The 16,044-nt window shown below is 35.8% G+C and overlaps 1 protein-coding gene across 6 annotated transcripts in view; it reads right to left on the bottom strand.

Annotated features, from left to right (window-relative positions):
- Positions 1 to 5,447: 5,447 nt before the first annotated feature.
- LOC101897511 (peptidoglycan-recognition protein LC) overlaps positions 5,448 to 16,044 on the bottom strand; it is a 40,451-nt gene continuing 29,854 nt past the window's right edge. For 3 of the 6 annotated variants that reach the window (XM_059131855.1, XM_059131853.1, XM_059131854.1), the window contains exons 3-5: positions 13,793 to 14,014; positions 9,153 to 9,334; positions 8,532 to 9,084 (exon numbers count right to left, since the gene is read on the bottom strand). In XM_059131855.1, the coding sequence (XP_058987838.1) occupies positions 8,698 to 9,084; positions 9,153 to 9,334; positions 13,793 to 14,014 (791 nt within the window). In that variant the 3' untranslated portion in view covers positions 8,532 to 8,697. Of the gene's footprint in view, positions 6,333 to 6,406; positions 6,559 to 8,531; positions 9,085 to 9,152; positions 9,335 to 13,792; positions 14,015 to 16,044 lie in introns of those variants that run through there. The other 3 variants (XM_059131856.1, XM_059131858.1, XM_059131857.1) reach the window with 3 other exon arrangements.

Genomic DNA, 16,044 nt, shown 5'->3' with positions numbered 1-16,044 from the left:
TACAACACTAGTCCTGACTTTAACAGACGTGTTAGATATCCGACATTTGGTTTCCTGGGATGTTACTTTACGCAATCAAAAAAATCATAAATTTCAATTTTTTTCCAATTATTTCACAATTTATGGCATGACATTGTACCAGAACTTTTATTGTAAATTGTCTTTGTATCGATAAAAATATGGCTCAGGTCGACACGGGCTCAAGTTCACAGAACTTTTGTTTAAGGCAGACAAGCAATTGCTACCCAGACAATCAAATATTTATTTCTGTTCATTTAATATTCTCGTCTGGGAGTAAAAGCTCATTTCACCTATTGCCCTACTGTCAAAAGTGTTATATGTTTCCAAAAAGAAGATTTGTTTATTTTTTATAAGTAATTGCGTTAGTTGGTTTTGGAGGTGTCGTGTCCGAACATAATCCCCATTGCAATTATGGGATTATGTCCGCTTCCAAAGTGGAAACAATCCCCTTAGGCAGTATGACCGTTTGCTGTATCGACAATTTACAAAAATAATTAATTTTAAAAATCTTTGATTCGCGGTAGCCTGTGCAGGAAATACCCAGAGGACCTAAATAAATATGGTATAAATATTGCGACGTGCCACATTTGGACTATATTGGTTACTTCCCTCACATTACAGGGTGAGATAAAAAACTGCAACAAACTTCAGACTACTGCCATTTCTAAGCCACTCGTCCGACAGCTGTTAAAATTATTCCAGTGACAGCTGAATATATTGTTTATAAGCGTACAAAAGCATTTTGGTAAGAATTTTTTAGAAAAAAAAGTTATTCGTGACAGAATTCAAGCGTGATAGTGTTTATTTCTTTGTATTTGGCTCGAAAACCCCAAGTGGCTATCGTAAGAGTACTCCAGCATTTAAATGTGAATAAATCTTTTGTGTCCCGTACCATCGCTCGTTACCGTGATACTGGTAGCGTAGCCCGACGTCAAGGAATTGGGCGGAAGAAAACAGCAACATCAGCAGAAATGGTTCGAAAAGTAAAGAAACAACTTGACCGAAACCCGCGTCGCAGTGGCCGAAAAATGGCTCGTGAGCTGAACATATCGCAATATTCCATTCGGCAAATATTGAAAAATGAGCTCGGGGCAAAGCCATTGAAATCCAAAAAAGTGCAAGAACAGAAAGAAAATAGACTCAAAAGAGCTAAAGAGTTGATTCGCTTGGCCAAAAGTGGTGAACTGTCGAATTTGGTTTTCTCCGATGAGAAACAAACAAAATGATCGTGTTTATTGCCAAAGAGGAATAAATGCCGAATATTATCATTTCCAGCGCACAATATCCACCAAACTCTCCGGATACCAATCCGTTGGACTGTTGTGTCTGGACTATTTTGGAAAGCAAGGTTGGCACTAAAAAATACCAAAGTGTCGATCACCTCAAGCAATTGCTTCGCTGGAATGGGCCAAAATACCGCAGAGCAACATTCGAGGCCATAATTCGTGCCGAAGGTGACCAATTCGAACAAATCTAAACTTATTCTAAAATTTGATGCTACTTCCGACATTCAATAAAATTAAAAAAAAAAATAGAAATTATGGCGTTTGACTTTGTTGCAGTTTTTTATCTCACCCTGTATGTTGGTTCAGTTGTATTACTACCTATAATGTCTCTAATATCAACAGAATTTAAACTTTAAATCAATAAAGAAAGGCTTAAAGTCGGGAGGGGCCGACTTTATGATACCCTACGCCACTTTGCATATTTAGTAGAGCTTCACATAACAAATAAAAGTTTTTATGGTGAGTTTGCGAGAATTAAATCATACCAAGTATGATTATAGTTATAATTTGAAGACCAAATTCGTGCACAGTCAACTTGAAATCGGATAAAGATATATATGGAGCTATATTCAAATCTGAACCGATCTCGATAAATTTTTGGCAAGGGTTATTCTGAGCTGTAGTTGATATATTCCCCTAATGTCCATGTCTCGAAGTGCATACTACGGCTGTGGATAACACATATAACAAATCGTATGAACATTATATACGAGAGCTATAGCTATGTCTGAACCGATTTTTACCAAATTTGACAAACTTGTTTCTTGACTCAATTTTATCGTAAGTGCCAAATTCCATTCCATTTGGGCCAATATTACACGTTTGGTGCACAATAAAAGACAAATTGGATGAAGATATATATGGGAGCTATATCCAAATCTGAACCGATTTCGATAAAAATTGGCAAAGGTATTTCTGAGCTATATATGATATATGACCCCAAATATTGTTGTTACAGGGGGCATATTACTGCTGCGGAGGACAAAAATAACAAATCGGATGAACAGTATACATGGGAGCTATAGCTATATATTAACCGATTTTCGATTTGGCATACTTATTTTCAAGCCTAATTTGGTCGTAGGTACAAACTCCATATTATTTGGGCTGCGTTAGGTGCACAATAAAAGGCAAATCGGACGAAGATATATATGGGAGCTATATCTAAATATTGACGGATTATCACCAATTTCAGTAGGGCTCGTCCTTGGGTCTAACAAATGATTTGTGCAAAATTGCATCTGGATCGGATTCAATAAATGCGACCCGTACTTTGTTTACAAAAATACATGGACAGACGGACGGACATGCATTAATCGACTCAGAATGTGATTCTATGCAGATCATCAAAACTAATGTACAAAGACATCATGCCCTGACCATCTTGTGCAGTTACCTGTACGCTTGGAATTTTGCTATGACAATAAGTAAATCGCAAGGATAAACTCTTCGTGTATGGGGACTGCATTTGGCGTTTTCCCGCTTTTCTCATGATCAGCTGTACCTGACATGACATGTTCACGCGTTGGCAGACCGAGCGATTTGTTTGTTTACGCTCCTGAAGAAAATTCAAAAAATATCATGCACTATGCAGCAATGTTATTTGGTCTAAAAGTACAAAAGCCTCCGTCAAATGTATTGAAAATCGATTCAGGGTTGGATACAGTTCCCAGATTATGACTCCTCTAAAGCCATGATACGCATTCAAATAATGTTCATAGTTGGTATGATCTACTTCACATAAATTCCCAATATTTTTTTCGGGAGCTCTATTAAATACGCATAGTGGTGTAGGGCATCATATAGTCGGCCCCGACTTTTGACCATTCCTTACTGGCTTAGAATAGTTGTTTACCAATATTTTTTCTAAATTTATTGAATATTATCTCATAAAACTAAAATAAGTTTTAATTGATAGGCTTCGATATCATTTTCGCATTGTTTATAAATGAAAATACCGAATATATAAAATCGCGATTTTTATCGCTTTTCATACAATATGAACTTATTTATAAGGAACACTGAACTCAAAAATAAATACTTGTTTTTGTTAACAAAAAACAATGCTAAGCTGTAGTGTTGTAAGGTATCACATGGTCGGCCCCGCACGACTATAGCCTTTGCTTACTTGTTTTTTTTTTTTTATTTTTTAGTCCATTTGAACCCCTAAATGTACATCTTAAGAACAATAGGCTTTAATTTTGACCCTAACCCTACCGCCATACAAAATTTCGTGAGGATCGGACGATAATTGCGACATGCATATAATACCCTCAAAACATAGTGTTGCGGAGTGTAAAAATTAAAAAAAAAAAATACAATTCAAAATTGGAAGTCAAATTGAAAAAATCGCATGCGATAAAAAAAATATGACAAAAATTGAAAAAAAAATTGGAACAAAAGCTATTAACTTTTCTACTGCTATATTTTTCCGCGAATTTCCTAGATTTTAAGCGTTTCTGGCAAGAGACCATTTCGAATTAATGGGAATTGTGAAAATCGACCCAGCGGTTCTTCACTTATAAGCAGAATAAATAAGATCTATTCTTTTACATATATATTGTACCTATTTTGCTATACATTCGATTTCTTGGCTATTAGCATCACTGTACTGGTCAGACTGTTCTTTTAATGTATGAGTGATTTGGCTGGGTTTGAAAATATTAGCGGTTTAGTGGAAATTTTCCTATTTTCTTACATAAAAGTTGGGGTCTATTTTACCCGCTAGTTATTGTCCGATGGCCGCCTAACTTAGTAGGTTTCTGCCCACTCCTAAACTCTAACTCCATGTAAATTTTCGCGTCGATTGGTTCATAATTGCGGCCTATAAAAAAACTTCAATATCAGGAAATTTTTCTGTTTTTGTCCATTTCAACCCCTAAATATCGTGCGATCATCTCCAAAAACAATAGGGTTCTATTCTGATCATAACTCTACCTCCAGTTTCAATTTCGTAAGGATCGATTTATAATTGCGACCTGTAGCTTGATTACAAATTAACATGGACAGACGGACGGACGGACATACATAGCTAGATCGACTCAGCTCGGCGAGATAGGAAGATCCAGATATACTTTCTTATGTGGGAAATCAATATTTCGTGGTGTTACATAATTTTTGGCCCAATCAAACTTATAATACCCCCAACACATAGTGTTGTAGGGTATAAAAACAAACGGGGTGAGCTAAATAAAACCGTTTAAAATGGGAGGTACCGTTAAATGTGGGATCTGCATAGAAAATTTACTGTCATAGGTTAAAGTGCGCATTAAGATCTTCCAATATGAAAATAGAAACAATTTCGGTATGTAACGTCGCTAAAATCATGAAAATACCGAATAAACGGTTAGAAAGGCGTGATTTTGCAAGGAATACAAAATAGAGTTGTAACCACAAAACATTTACCACTCAATAAATAACAATTGCAACCATTGCCACTTCTAAAGCACAACATATAATTATCCAGGAAGTGTTTATCATACCCATGGTACGATGAAATCAAGGTAGGGCACTGCTACCACCTCGAAGTATACATTTTAGACCCCACAAAGTATATATATTCTTGATCAGCATTCTATGTCGATTTAGCGATGTCCGTCCGAAGATTGATAAAATTTTACTCAATCGTGTATTATGTCTGCAGGACTTTTGGTATTGAAAATGGGCCATGTAGTGATTTTGTAGATGATTTTAGCGACATTACTCACCGAAATTGTTTAAAATTTGGTATTTGAAGTTCGAAATGGATACTACAGCCTATGACAGAAAATTGTCTGTGCAGATCCAGATTTTGGTATAGCCCCCATATAATAGAATCTCCATATATTGATGATTTTAGCTACATTATTCACCGAATTTTTTTTTATTTCAAGTTTCGCATTTGAATATTGTAATGTCTAATGACAAAAGTCGCCTATGCAGGTCCACGTCGTCGTATAAACCCTATAACGGATACATTCAGTATTTTTTAGATTTTAACAGAATTTGTAACGGATTTTATTTTATCTTTTTTTTTGAAAATTGCCAAATTCGTTCCAAATGGTGATGGTTATACAGCTTACTCACAGCTTTTTTAATTGTTTTATTTCCAAACTATGTTGACCTTGCGATTAAATTGTTTACCAATACAATACGGGTAACTCGAAATTAGAAAAATTTATTAATATATGTTAATTTTTAATTTTATGATTTTTAAATATATTTTTCACTTTATTCTCTAAATGTGTATGTATGTATATCCATTGCAGTCGTTTCTTATTGAATTTTGATTTTGTTTAGGGGGACTAGTAAATTACAATATTAAAATTTAGACTTAAATTACCCGAATCAGTTTGTCATTCCTCCGCCAATAGATCTAAAGATAATTTCTAATCGGGTCACAGCACAAATCGGGTCATAATTTATAAAATATACAAATGTAAATTTTGCTGGGGAGGCATGATAATAACAATTTTGAGAACAATATTACTAAATGGAACAACGTTGTATATATACAATGTGGATGGGAATTTTCAGGTACCTTACTATCTAATGACAACGCTCACCAAGAGCTCAACAAATGATAACGAATTACAACCAATGACAGTATTCCAATGATTCGATTGGCATTAAACTTATTTTAGGTATTTAAAACTATTCTGATCAGTGATCTGACCAATGTGGCCAGTCTTTAAAACTTTCATACAATGCATCGGCAGATGTTGCAGTCGATGTTGGGTCCAATTTATTTGCTCCGACTATTCTATAATCCGACGACAGTTTGCCCAGGCGAACACCTTCGGCCAGCAATAACCTGGTTACGTTGAGCTGTTTCTCCGACGGCATTTGTTTCTTAAACGACCCGATGTACGCCAGACTTATGCTATCATCGTTGTAACCCTGGATGACGGAGCCACGATAATCCCAACCGCGACCCTCGTAAACGTTGCCATCTGCACCAATTAGGAAATTGTAAATGATATCATCCTGTTGCTGGGACTCGATGTTGAACGTCTGAGTGTAGCGCACCGTGAATGTACAGGCCGCCTGAAAATTCAAAGAAGAAGGTGTTTTGTTTTTAAATGCGGAAATAAGCTTTGAAATTCAATTTCTCGACATACCTGAGTTTCGCAATTTGAAGTCCGAGTATGGATTACAATGACTCGTTCAACAGGCGGATCCAGTGGAACCAAATCATTTATTGGAGGCTGAGCTAACCATCCGTCGCGTGCCACTATCCGTAAGACATTTCCACCGCCCACATTATCCAGAGCTAGAAAATATTCAATAATCATTTCTTGATATCGGCAAATAAATATTATTATTATAATATATGTAGAACAAACATAAAACAGTCCTGATATGAATGAGTCGAAAATGAATACGTGATCATAGATAGCTTAAAACTGTATGAAATGGGGATGTTAACTAGTTGGGGATGGTGATAGTATAGATGCTATATGTCGTTCAATATAGTTTTTCGGGAATGTTGATACTAGGGGCATTTTCGAACCAAATAATTGTTTTAATGTTGGCTTCATTAGAAGGCTCAGCAAACTCGGTAATTTTGGAGGCATCCATGGGAAAAATTTCCCAGCGACATTGAAATTTTCACAATTCAAATAAAACAAGTAAAAAACAGTTAAGTTCAGCCAGGCCGAACTTGTACAGAAATTCCATTGGAAAATGCGAATAAAATTATTAAAACACCGAAAGCGGATGCTATACAGACAGGTTCAAGTACCAACTTTAGAAACATCCCGTTAAAAAATGTGGCTATGATCATCAAAATGCCGAATAAAGGGAGGTTCCGTTCGAAGACGGGGACCTGTGTATATAGTTAAGTATCAGAGAAGATTGTATCTATTGTCAACACCAAAGCGATGGTGCGAGACAGAAGAGATTTAATTCACATTTAAATGCTGGAGTGCTCTAACGATAGTCACTTGTGGTTTTCCAGCCAAATATAAAGAAATCACGCTTGAATGGAATTCAATAAATTTATTTCTGGAAAATTCTCACCAAAATGCTTTTGTACGCTTGTAAACAATATAATGAGCTGTCACTGGAATAATTTTAACAGCTGTCGGGCGGTTGACAGCAGTCTGAAGTTGGTTGCAATTTTTTTCATCTCACCCTGTATATATATCTTCTATATCTATAAAAGAGGAAAATGTTTGTAATTTTGACTGTTTGTTTGTTTGTAATTGATGAACTCAAAAATTGGTAACCAGATTTTCCTGAAAATTTCCAAATATTCTGCAGCATCGTCTGAAAGTAACATAGGCTATATAAATTTTGAAATTTCACTTGGAATTGGAAATATAGCATCAGAATCGGAAGTACCCTCAAAAAACCGACCGATTTCATGTATTTGATGCATCAAACATGCTATCTATCTCCAATTTCAATGAAATTTGGTATGAGTGACGGAACTTGGTTTACAAATGAACTTGTCAAATCATATTGAAATCGGTTCAGATCTGGATATAGCTCCTATATGAATTTGCGGCCGATTTCGCACATTTACATGTAACACTAAGAAATCATGCAAAATTATAATTTGGGATGAGTGTATAATGGTCCACAAATAGTTCTTGGAATCTCTACATCGTTCCTTGCAAGATTTAAGAAAGGACTCAACACTATTTGGAGGTGGAGCATTAGTTTTATTAGCTGGAGATTTTCGTCAAACGCTGCTCGTTATTCTTGAATCAACACCAGAAGATAAATAAAATGCATGCCTAAAATCCAAAGAAATTTCTAAACAAATGATGGGTCTAGGAAATTAAAAAAATAAAAGTTGGTCCAGCCACGAAATATATAACATTTCCCTCCGACTTCTGTAGATTAACAAAATGTATTGAATAATACGTAGATTGTGTGTTTCTTGATACTGAAAACAATATCAATAATTGTCGGTGATTATGTGAACGCGCAGAACTTGCCGTGAAATGTATGAGGACCAAATTTGGCATGTTCCAGCTTTATTTCCTGGTCAGTTTTGCGAGGCATGTTCACATGTCACTAGACCAAGCGATTTGTTTTTCAGTATTCCTGAAGGAGCATTGCAATAAATAGGTCTTTTAAATTTTTGAATTTATTTTATTTTTATTTGAAAACCACACAATATTCTTATATAAAATTTTGGAAGCGTATAAAATATGAAAACGGCGTAGCGACAGGTTTCAGCTAGTTTATACATAGAAATAAAAATACATATATATTTTTAAATAAACTTAAAGAATACAAATTTATTATGTTATTTGTTTAGCAAGCATACACACATATTTTTACTAATACATACTTTTTATCATTACCCTTAATCAAATACATACACTGAGATATTGTTATTATTATTTTTAAATATACAAAACGACCTACGCACATATACAGATTTATACGAATATCTTTACAAATAGATTTTGGAGGTCCAATGTGGCCATGTTTGAATTATTCTATAAAGAGCATCGCCAGGACTTTCTGTAGCCGACAATTGACGGGCTCCGTTTAGAATATAATCGGGTTTTAATTTCTTGAGGCGGACACCTTCTTCCAACAACAGGAGGCAGGCTTTCAGCTGGGCTTCAGTGGGTTTTGTTTTCACATAGGTGCCGATGAAAGCAATTCCAACACTGTTGGTATTGAAGCCTTTCACTACGGCACCAACATCGTCCCAGCCACGGCCCACATATATGCGCCCATCGCTGCTCACAAGAAAATTGTAACCGATATCGTCCCATTCAAACGAGTTCATGTGGTACTCCTGGATGACCCGAACTCGTTCGCTGCATGTTGCCTGAAAATGGGGATAACACAAACGATTGCTTACGACAATTGCTTTCCGAAAAAAGTACTGAGACTTACCAGCGAGTTGCATGGTTCTGAAGCCGTATGAGCAATTACTACCCGCTGCAGTGGCAGCGTTTGTGGATCCAATTTGTTTTTTTGCGGGTGAGCTCTCCAAGTGCCGCGATCCACCAGACACAACTGTCCTTCGACACAGCCGTCATCTTCGTATGTTCCGCCAAAGACGCCCGAAGTTGTATCTACAATACAATGTGTGTATGTGAGTTTTGGAATGTTGTGTACAGTTATCGGCTAAGGACATACTATAGCATTGGCTAGTTGGAAAATAGTTTGAAACCGACCATTGGCAACCAACTTTTGCCAAGTATGTCCATACATTCCATTCAACTTAATCCTTAGGATTCATTTGATCTCTTTGTAAGGACTTGAAAGTATTTTTAGAATTGTCACTTTTTATTTTGCGAAAACGTTAAACACTTGAAAATCCGTTAAAAAAAAAAAAACACTAAATATAAATTATTATTATTTTTTAAACAAAATGTAAACTTAGCGGATCGACCGATTACATCTGATACTCACGGCGGTGGTGAGGTCTGTACTATTATTAATTATATTATATTAAAAAAACAAGTACAAAAGCAAGTGGCATGTGGTGTCCCACACCACTTCACATACATACGTTGCAACATTTTGTTCGTCTATTTAAATGGAATGGCCGCCGGTAATGAATGGCAACGACATTCACATTTCTAACTTGACCTAAACCCGTAAAGAAAATATAAAAGTCGGTTGGGGCCATTTATATGATACCCGCAGTAGAGCTTCACGTAACAAAAAAAATATATTTCAAATTTATGGGAGGTAAATCGTGCGCGTTACAGCTTTAAGGCAGTTTAAATTGGAAATAAACTTGACGAATATCTTTGCTATAGAGAGCGTGATATAAACCAACCGATTTGCCACAAACTTGGCATTTGATCTAACCTCAAACTTCAACCTACTTGGGGGAACATATGTAGGAGCTATATTCAAATCTGAACCGATGTGGATATCTGTATCTTGCACCGTACATTACACATGGGAGTATAAAATATCAAATTGAATAAAACAAATATATGGGAGCTATATAAATATAGCTATATCTGAGACAATTTCAATAAACTTCGTCTCTGGACTAAGCAAAACAATATCATCGCAATTGGTCAAAAATACATGGGCAGACGGAAGAATGGACATGCATGAATCGACTTAAAAAGTGAAAATAAATAAAAAATAAATAAATAAATAAATATACTGGAGCTATCTTGTCTCTATTTGCCTGTTACAAACACATGTACAAAGATAGTACCTTGTATCACAAAATTATGTGAGTTGTAAAAAAATTCGAAAAATGGTAATATTGCCCTCCGAGGATCTTGACTAGCCAAATATTAATATTTTACCACAGATCTCAATTTACATTAACATATTTGGATACCCTCGGTAGATATATCGTCTTGATGGTGCTTTTGCTTTTGATATAATTTAGCGATTCAACTTTAAGGGGACCGAATCTCCTTTCTTACTGGTCTAATTTTCTTCATAAATTTCTTTAAGTTTTAAAGCCACTTTCGGCATTTTTTAATGTTTCCAATACCATGAAAGTCCTTGCCGAGCATGTTGGCAATCGAGAAAGACAAATAAGTCATAATTCAAACTATAGACAAGTAACAAGTACTTCACGCCCCATATATTTGGTAAGGGTATTATGTCTTTGTGCATTTGTTAGTAACATGGAGAAGGAAGCGAAATAGACCCATAGTTACTTTTGAGGATCTCCATAGAATCACTTTCTGAGTTGATTTATGCATGTCAGTCCATCTGTCCGTCTGTCCATGTATTCTTGTGAACAAAATGCAGGTCGCATTTATTATCTGATTGAGATGAAATTTTCCAAACAACATTTGTTTGGCCCAAGGACGAACCCTATTGAAATTGGAGATAATCGGTAAGAATTTAGATATAGCTCCCATATATATCTTCGCTCGATTTGCCTTTTATTGTGCACCAAACGTGTAATATCAGCCCGAATAGTATGGAATTTTGCACATACAACCAAATTAGGCCTGAAAATAAGTATGTCAAAATTGATCGAAATCGGTTCAGATATAGCTATAGCTCCCATATATATTGTTCATCCGATTTGTTATTTTTGACCTCCGCAGCCGTAATATGCACTCTGTAACAACAATATTTGGGGAAATTTATCAAATACAGCTCAGAAATGTATTTGCAAAGTTATATCGAGATCGGTTCAGGTTTGGATATAGCTCCCATATATAACTTCGTCCGATTTCCCTTTTATTGTGCACCAAACGTCTAATATTTGTACAAATGGGATGGAATTTGGCACTTACGACCGAATTGAGTCTAGAAGCTATTATGTCAAATTTGGTGAAGATCGGTTCAGATATAGCTATAGCTCCCATATATACTGTTCATCCGATTTGTTATATTTGTTACCCACAGGCGTAATATTCACTCCGTAACAACGATATTCAGCGAAATATATCAAATACATCACAGAAATATCTTTGCCAAATTTTATCGAGATCGGTTCAGATTTGGATTTAGCTCCCATATATATCTTTATCTGATTTCAAATTATTTTTGCACCTAATGGGTAATACAAGTCCGAATTTAAAAGATACAAATGCTTCGGCATATTTAGTCATTTGAACTTTAAATTATAATTATAATCATAGCGTGTATGATTGAATTCTCCCATACAAACTTTTAAGTGTTATGCGGAGCTCTACTAAATTAGAAAAGTGGTGTAGGGTATCATAAAGTCGGCCCCGCCCGACTTTAAGACTTTCGTTACTGGTTTTAATCTGTCGTTTCGAAAGACCATAAAGACCAGGTGAACCTGTAGAATAATCTAATGTTAGTACAAATATTGTAATGTGCGAATTACCACCAGGTACCAGAAGGAGTAGTCCGCTTAATCCAATTTTCACAACATATCTTGTGTTTGTAGAAATATTGGAATGAGAATGAGAGAATCGATTATGTTTTGAGATTGGAGAAAACCAGGCATGCATACAATTTTGACAGTTAAGCTATTGTCAGTCTTTGACATTTTCTCAAGAGCTAAAGAGTTGCTTCGCTAGGCCGAAAGTGGTGAACTGACGAATTTGGTTTTCTTCGATGAGAAAATATTCGTTGTCCAGCAGTTTGTAAACAAACAACATGATCGTGATTACTTGCCAAAGAGGTCAGCTGAAAATGCCGAATGGAGGGTGTATTAAAGCCTTGGGCACTAAAAACATTTTAACCGCAGACCTTCGGCAATCCCACAGGTCTCAGCACCATCGCACTCAGCACGCGACACACAAGAATGGATACACAATGAGGTTCCTCGCTTCATTTCCAGCGCACAATGGCCAACAAAATCTCCGGAGACCAATCCGCTGGACTATTGTGTCTGGAGTATTTTGGAAGGCAAGGTTGGCACTAAAAAATACCAAAGCGTCGGTCACCTCAAGTAAGCGCTTCGCCGGGAATGGGCCAAAATACCGCAGAGCAACATTTGAGCAGCGTGTGACGGTTTCTTTGACCGTTTGTAGGCCATAATTCGTGTCGAAGGTGAGCAATTCGAACAAATCTAAACGTATTCTAAACTTTGATGTTATTTCCGACATTTTTGCTTTCATTCAATAAAATTATAAAAAAATGTAAAAATTATGGCGTTTGACTTTGTTGTAACTTTTTTTATCTCACATAAAGTATATATATTCATGATCAGCATTAGCTTCAAACTCGATTAAGGGCTGTTCTTCGTCTGTTGATATGAAGATAGAGCCCATATTAGTCGGCACAATAGTTTGTATTATGTCTGAAATTGTTGGTATTGAAAATAATATATATCGGTCCACGTATAGCCCCCGTATTTCTGGACCTCCGGATATTCAGTATTTTAGCCAGATTTTTTAAAGAATTTGTCTAAAAATTGGTAATTGTAGTTCAAAGAGCCTTCATATGACGGCATCCACTGATATTTGGTATTTTGATGATCCTAGCCAAATTTTTTCAGGGAACTGTTTCAAATTCGGTATTAAAGACTCGCAATAGACAACAATCCTTATAATAGAAATATTCTTTATTTTTAAACAAATAGTGGAGGGTATTTTGTTTTTACTTGTTTTATAAAAAATTGTGATTTGTTGAAGTGGAAGTCGGATGAACATGGCTAGATCTACTTCAAATGACCTGATAATACCGTTATTTCAATGAGACAAATAATAGCCGTATTAAAAGATTTATGGTATGCAAATAATATACTGCCGACGTAGATCTGTAGCACCTCTTGTAAGTATTTTGATCTCTATTTTAACGAGCACAAGAGTCGGACGTATTTTTTAATTTTTTACCTGTGTTCTAATAATTGTTTACCAGGTTACCAAGACTTGCAACATTTTCCTTTCTAAAATATCATAATTATTATAGAAAATTGATTTATCTTGACCGAATTAAATATAATTTAAATTAGATAATTTATCCGACCAAAACAATCACACAATATGGTTTAACCGCGATTTTCTTATCGAAGGATTTGTATGTCTGTGTGTAGGTTGATAATTGTGTCATGAACTTTTGTTCTGTGATAGGAAATGCAAAATGCAAGTGTTTCGAATGGATAGAGATTGAACGAATACCTATGGTTGAATTGATTGGAATATTCTTTCTCGATTCTTCGCTATTTCCGGGTACAAGCTTACTTTTGTTCTCCGCCGACACCTCGATCCCAAAGACAATGGCCAGTACGATCAAGGTTATCATTGCGCAGGCACCGGCGATCAAATACTTTTTTCGCTTCAATATGCTCACACACCGCCCATCCGAATCCGCTGGCGCTGATGGTTCGTTAATATCTTTGGCTGTAAAATACAAAAATACAAGAGAAATTTATTAGAACAAATGCGAATGATGTTTGTTGTATTTAAACATTTCAAAGTGTGTGTGTGTGTAGGAAAGTACATATGTACCCATGTATGTACCTGCGTGGTATTAATGTGTGTATGTACATGGAGAGAGGTGTTAATGAAATGATCCAGACATTAGACCAATTACGAAAATAAATACAAACAAAATATTCATTATTCACCAATAATAGAAGTGATGCTTCGCTTTTTTAGTAATTATAAACAAAGAATATTTAATTTAATGTTCACAAAATTTTCCACGAATTTTCCACGGCATTTCATCACAAATATAACAAACACTGAAGTCCAATTAAGTTTGCCTAGGTTGGAAAACCGTAATGAGGTTATATAAAAGACCCTGAAACAGCAAATCCCAGCTAAAATACTCATTACAAATCGGCCCTTTTTTGGAACCAGCGAACGAAAACAAACGAAACAAATAACGTACCGCTCACACGAAGTCAAAAATTTTAATTTTTTTCAATCGTTTTGTACTCTATACAAAACAAAACAGCAAACTTTTTAATGTCAGAAGTACACAAATAATACGATCGCCTTAATGTACTTCGGCTGTGAGTTGCCGAACTATATCGATTGCGAACAAATCGCTGGGAAACGTTTGCAAACGTTTGTGTGCGAAATGATGGCTGTTATATTTAGAGTTGTAATTCTAAATTTTGTTTTTTTTTTTTTTTGCAATTTTTTACAATGAATGAATAATAAATGGACAAAAAGCAAGAATTTGACTTAGTTTTTTCTTTATTTGCAATGAGTTCAAATACAGGGAAACGTTTGCAAACATTTGCAATGAATTTTGCACTGTTTCGTTTCCAATGCTGCGTCATCCAGCAGAGTACATTTGAGTTTTGTTTTTGTTTCCACTCATCTACGCAAACAGTACAAATCAACAAGTAAAAAAACTGTAAGTTCGGCCGGGCCGAACTTTTAATACCCTCCACCATTTGGTACAAATTTGGCAATTTTCAAAAAAAAAATCTGTTAAAATCTTAAAAATGCCGAATGGCTATACGACGACGTGGACCTGCATAGTCAACTTTTGTCATAAGTTATTACAATATTTAAATGCGAAACTTGAAGAAAAATCTGTTTAAAATATAGCTAAAATCATCAAAATACTGAATATAGGGGGTACCGTTATATGGGGGCCATACGATGACGTGGACCTGCACAGACAATTTTCTGGGATGGGCTGAAGTATCCATTACGAACTTCACATGCGAAATTTAAAACAATCCCGGTAAATAATGCCGCTAAAATTATCAAAATACCGAATATCGGGGGGTACGGTATATGGTGGCTATACGAAGGCGGGGACCTACATGGCCCATTTTCTTTTTTATGCTGCAGTATGTATTACGAACTTCAAACACCAAATTTGGAACGATTCCTTTAAATAATGTCGCTAAAATCATCAAAATACCGAATAACGGGAGGTACCGTTATATGGGGGCTACATGAAAACGTGGACTTATACATATAATGTTACCCCACTGGAGCTAGAATCCATTACGACTTACAGAGGTCAATTTTTAGACAAATCCGTGGAAAAATGTGGCAAAAATAATCAAAATACCGAATATCGGGAGGTACCGTTATATGGGGGCTATACCAAAACGTGGACCGATATATCCCATTTCCAATACCAACCATCCTAGGGACAATACACACACTTGTGCCAAATTTCAAAGGTCTACGTCAAATAATGTGGGCTCTATCGTGATTTCAACAGACAGACAGACGGACAGACAGACAGACAGACAGACAGACAGACGGACAGACAGACGGACATCGCTAAATCGTCTTAGAATTTTATGCTGATTATGAATATATATACTTTATGGGGTCTACGACGAATATTTAGAGGTGTTACAAACGGAATGACAAAGTTAATATACCCTCCTACCCATGGTGGAGGGTATAAAAACAAGTTCCGTTATTTTAATATCGGTTTTTTTTCGTTTCGT

This window comes from Musca domestica, unplaced genomic scaffold (assembly GCF_030504385.1).
Source record: "Musca domestica strain aabys unplaced genomic scaffold, Musca_domestica.polishedcontigs.V.1.1 9, whole genome shotgun sequence".
NCBI lineage: Eukaryota > Metazoa > Arthropoda > Insecta > Diptera > Muscidae > Musca > Musca domestica.
This window is presented reverse-complemented; position numbering and strand designations above follow the sequence as displayed.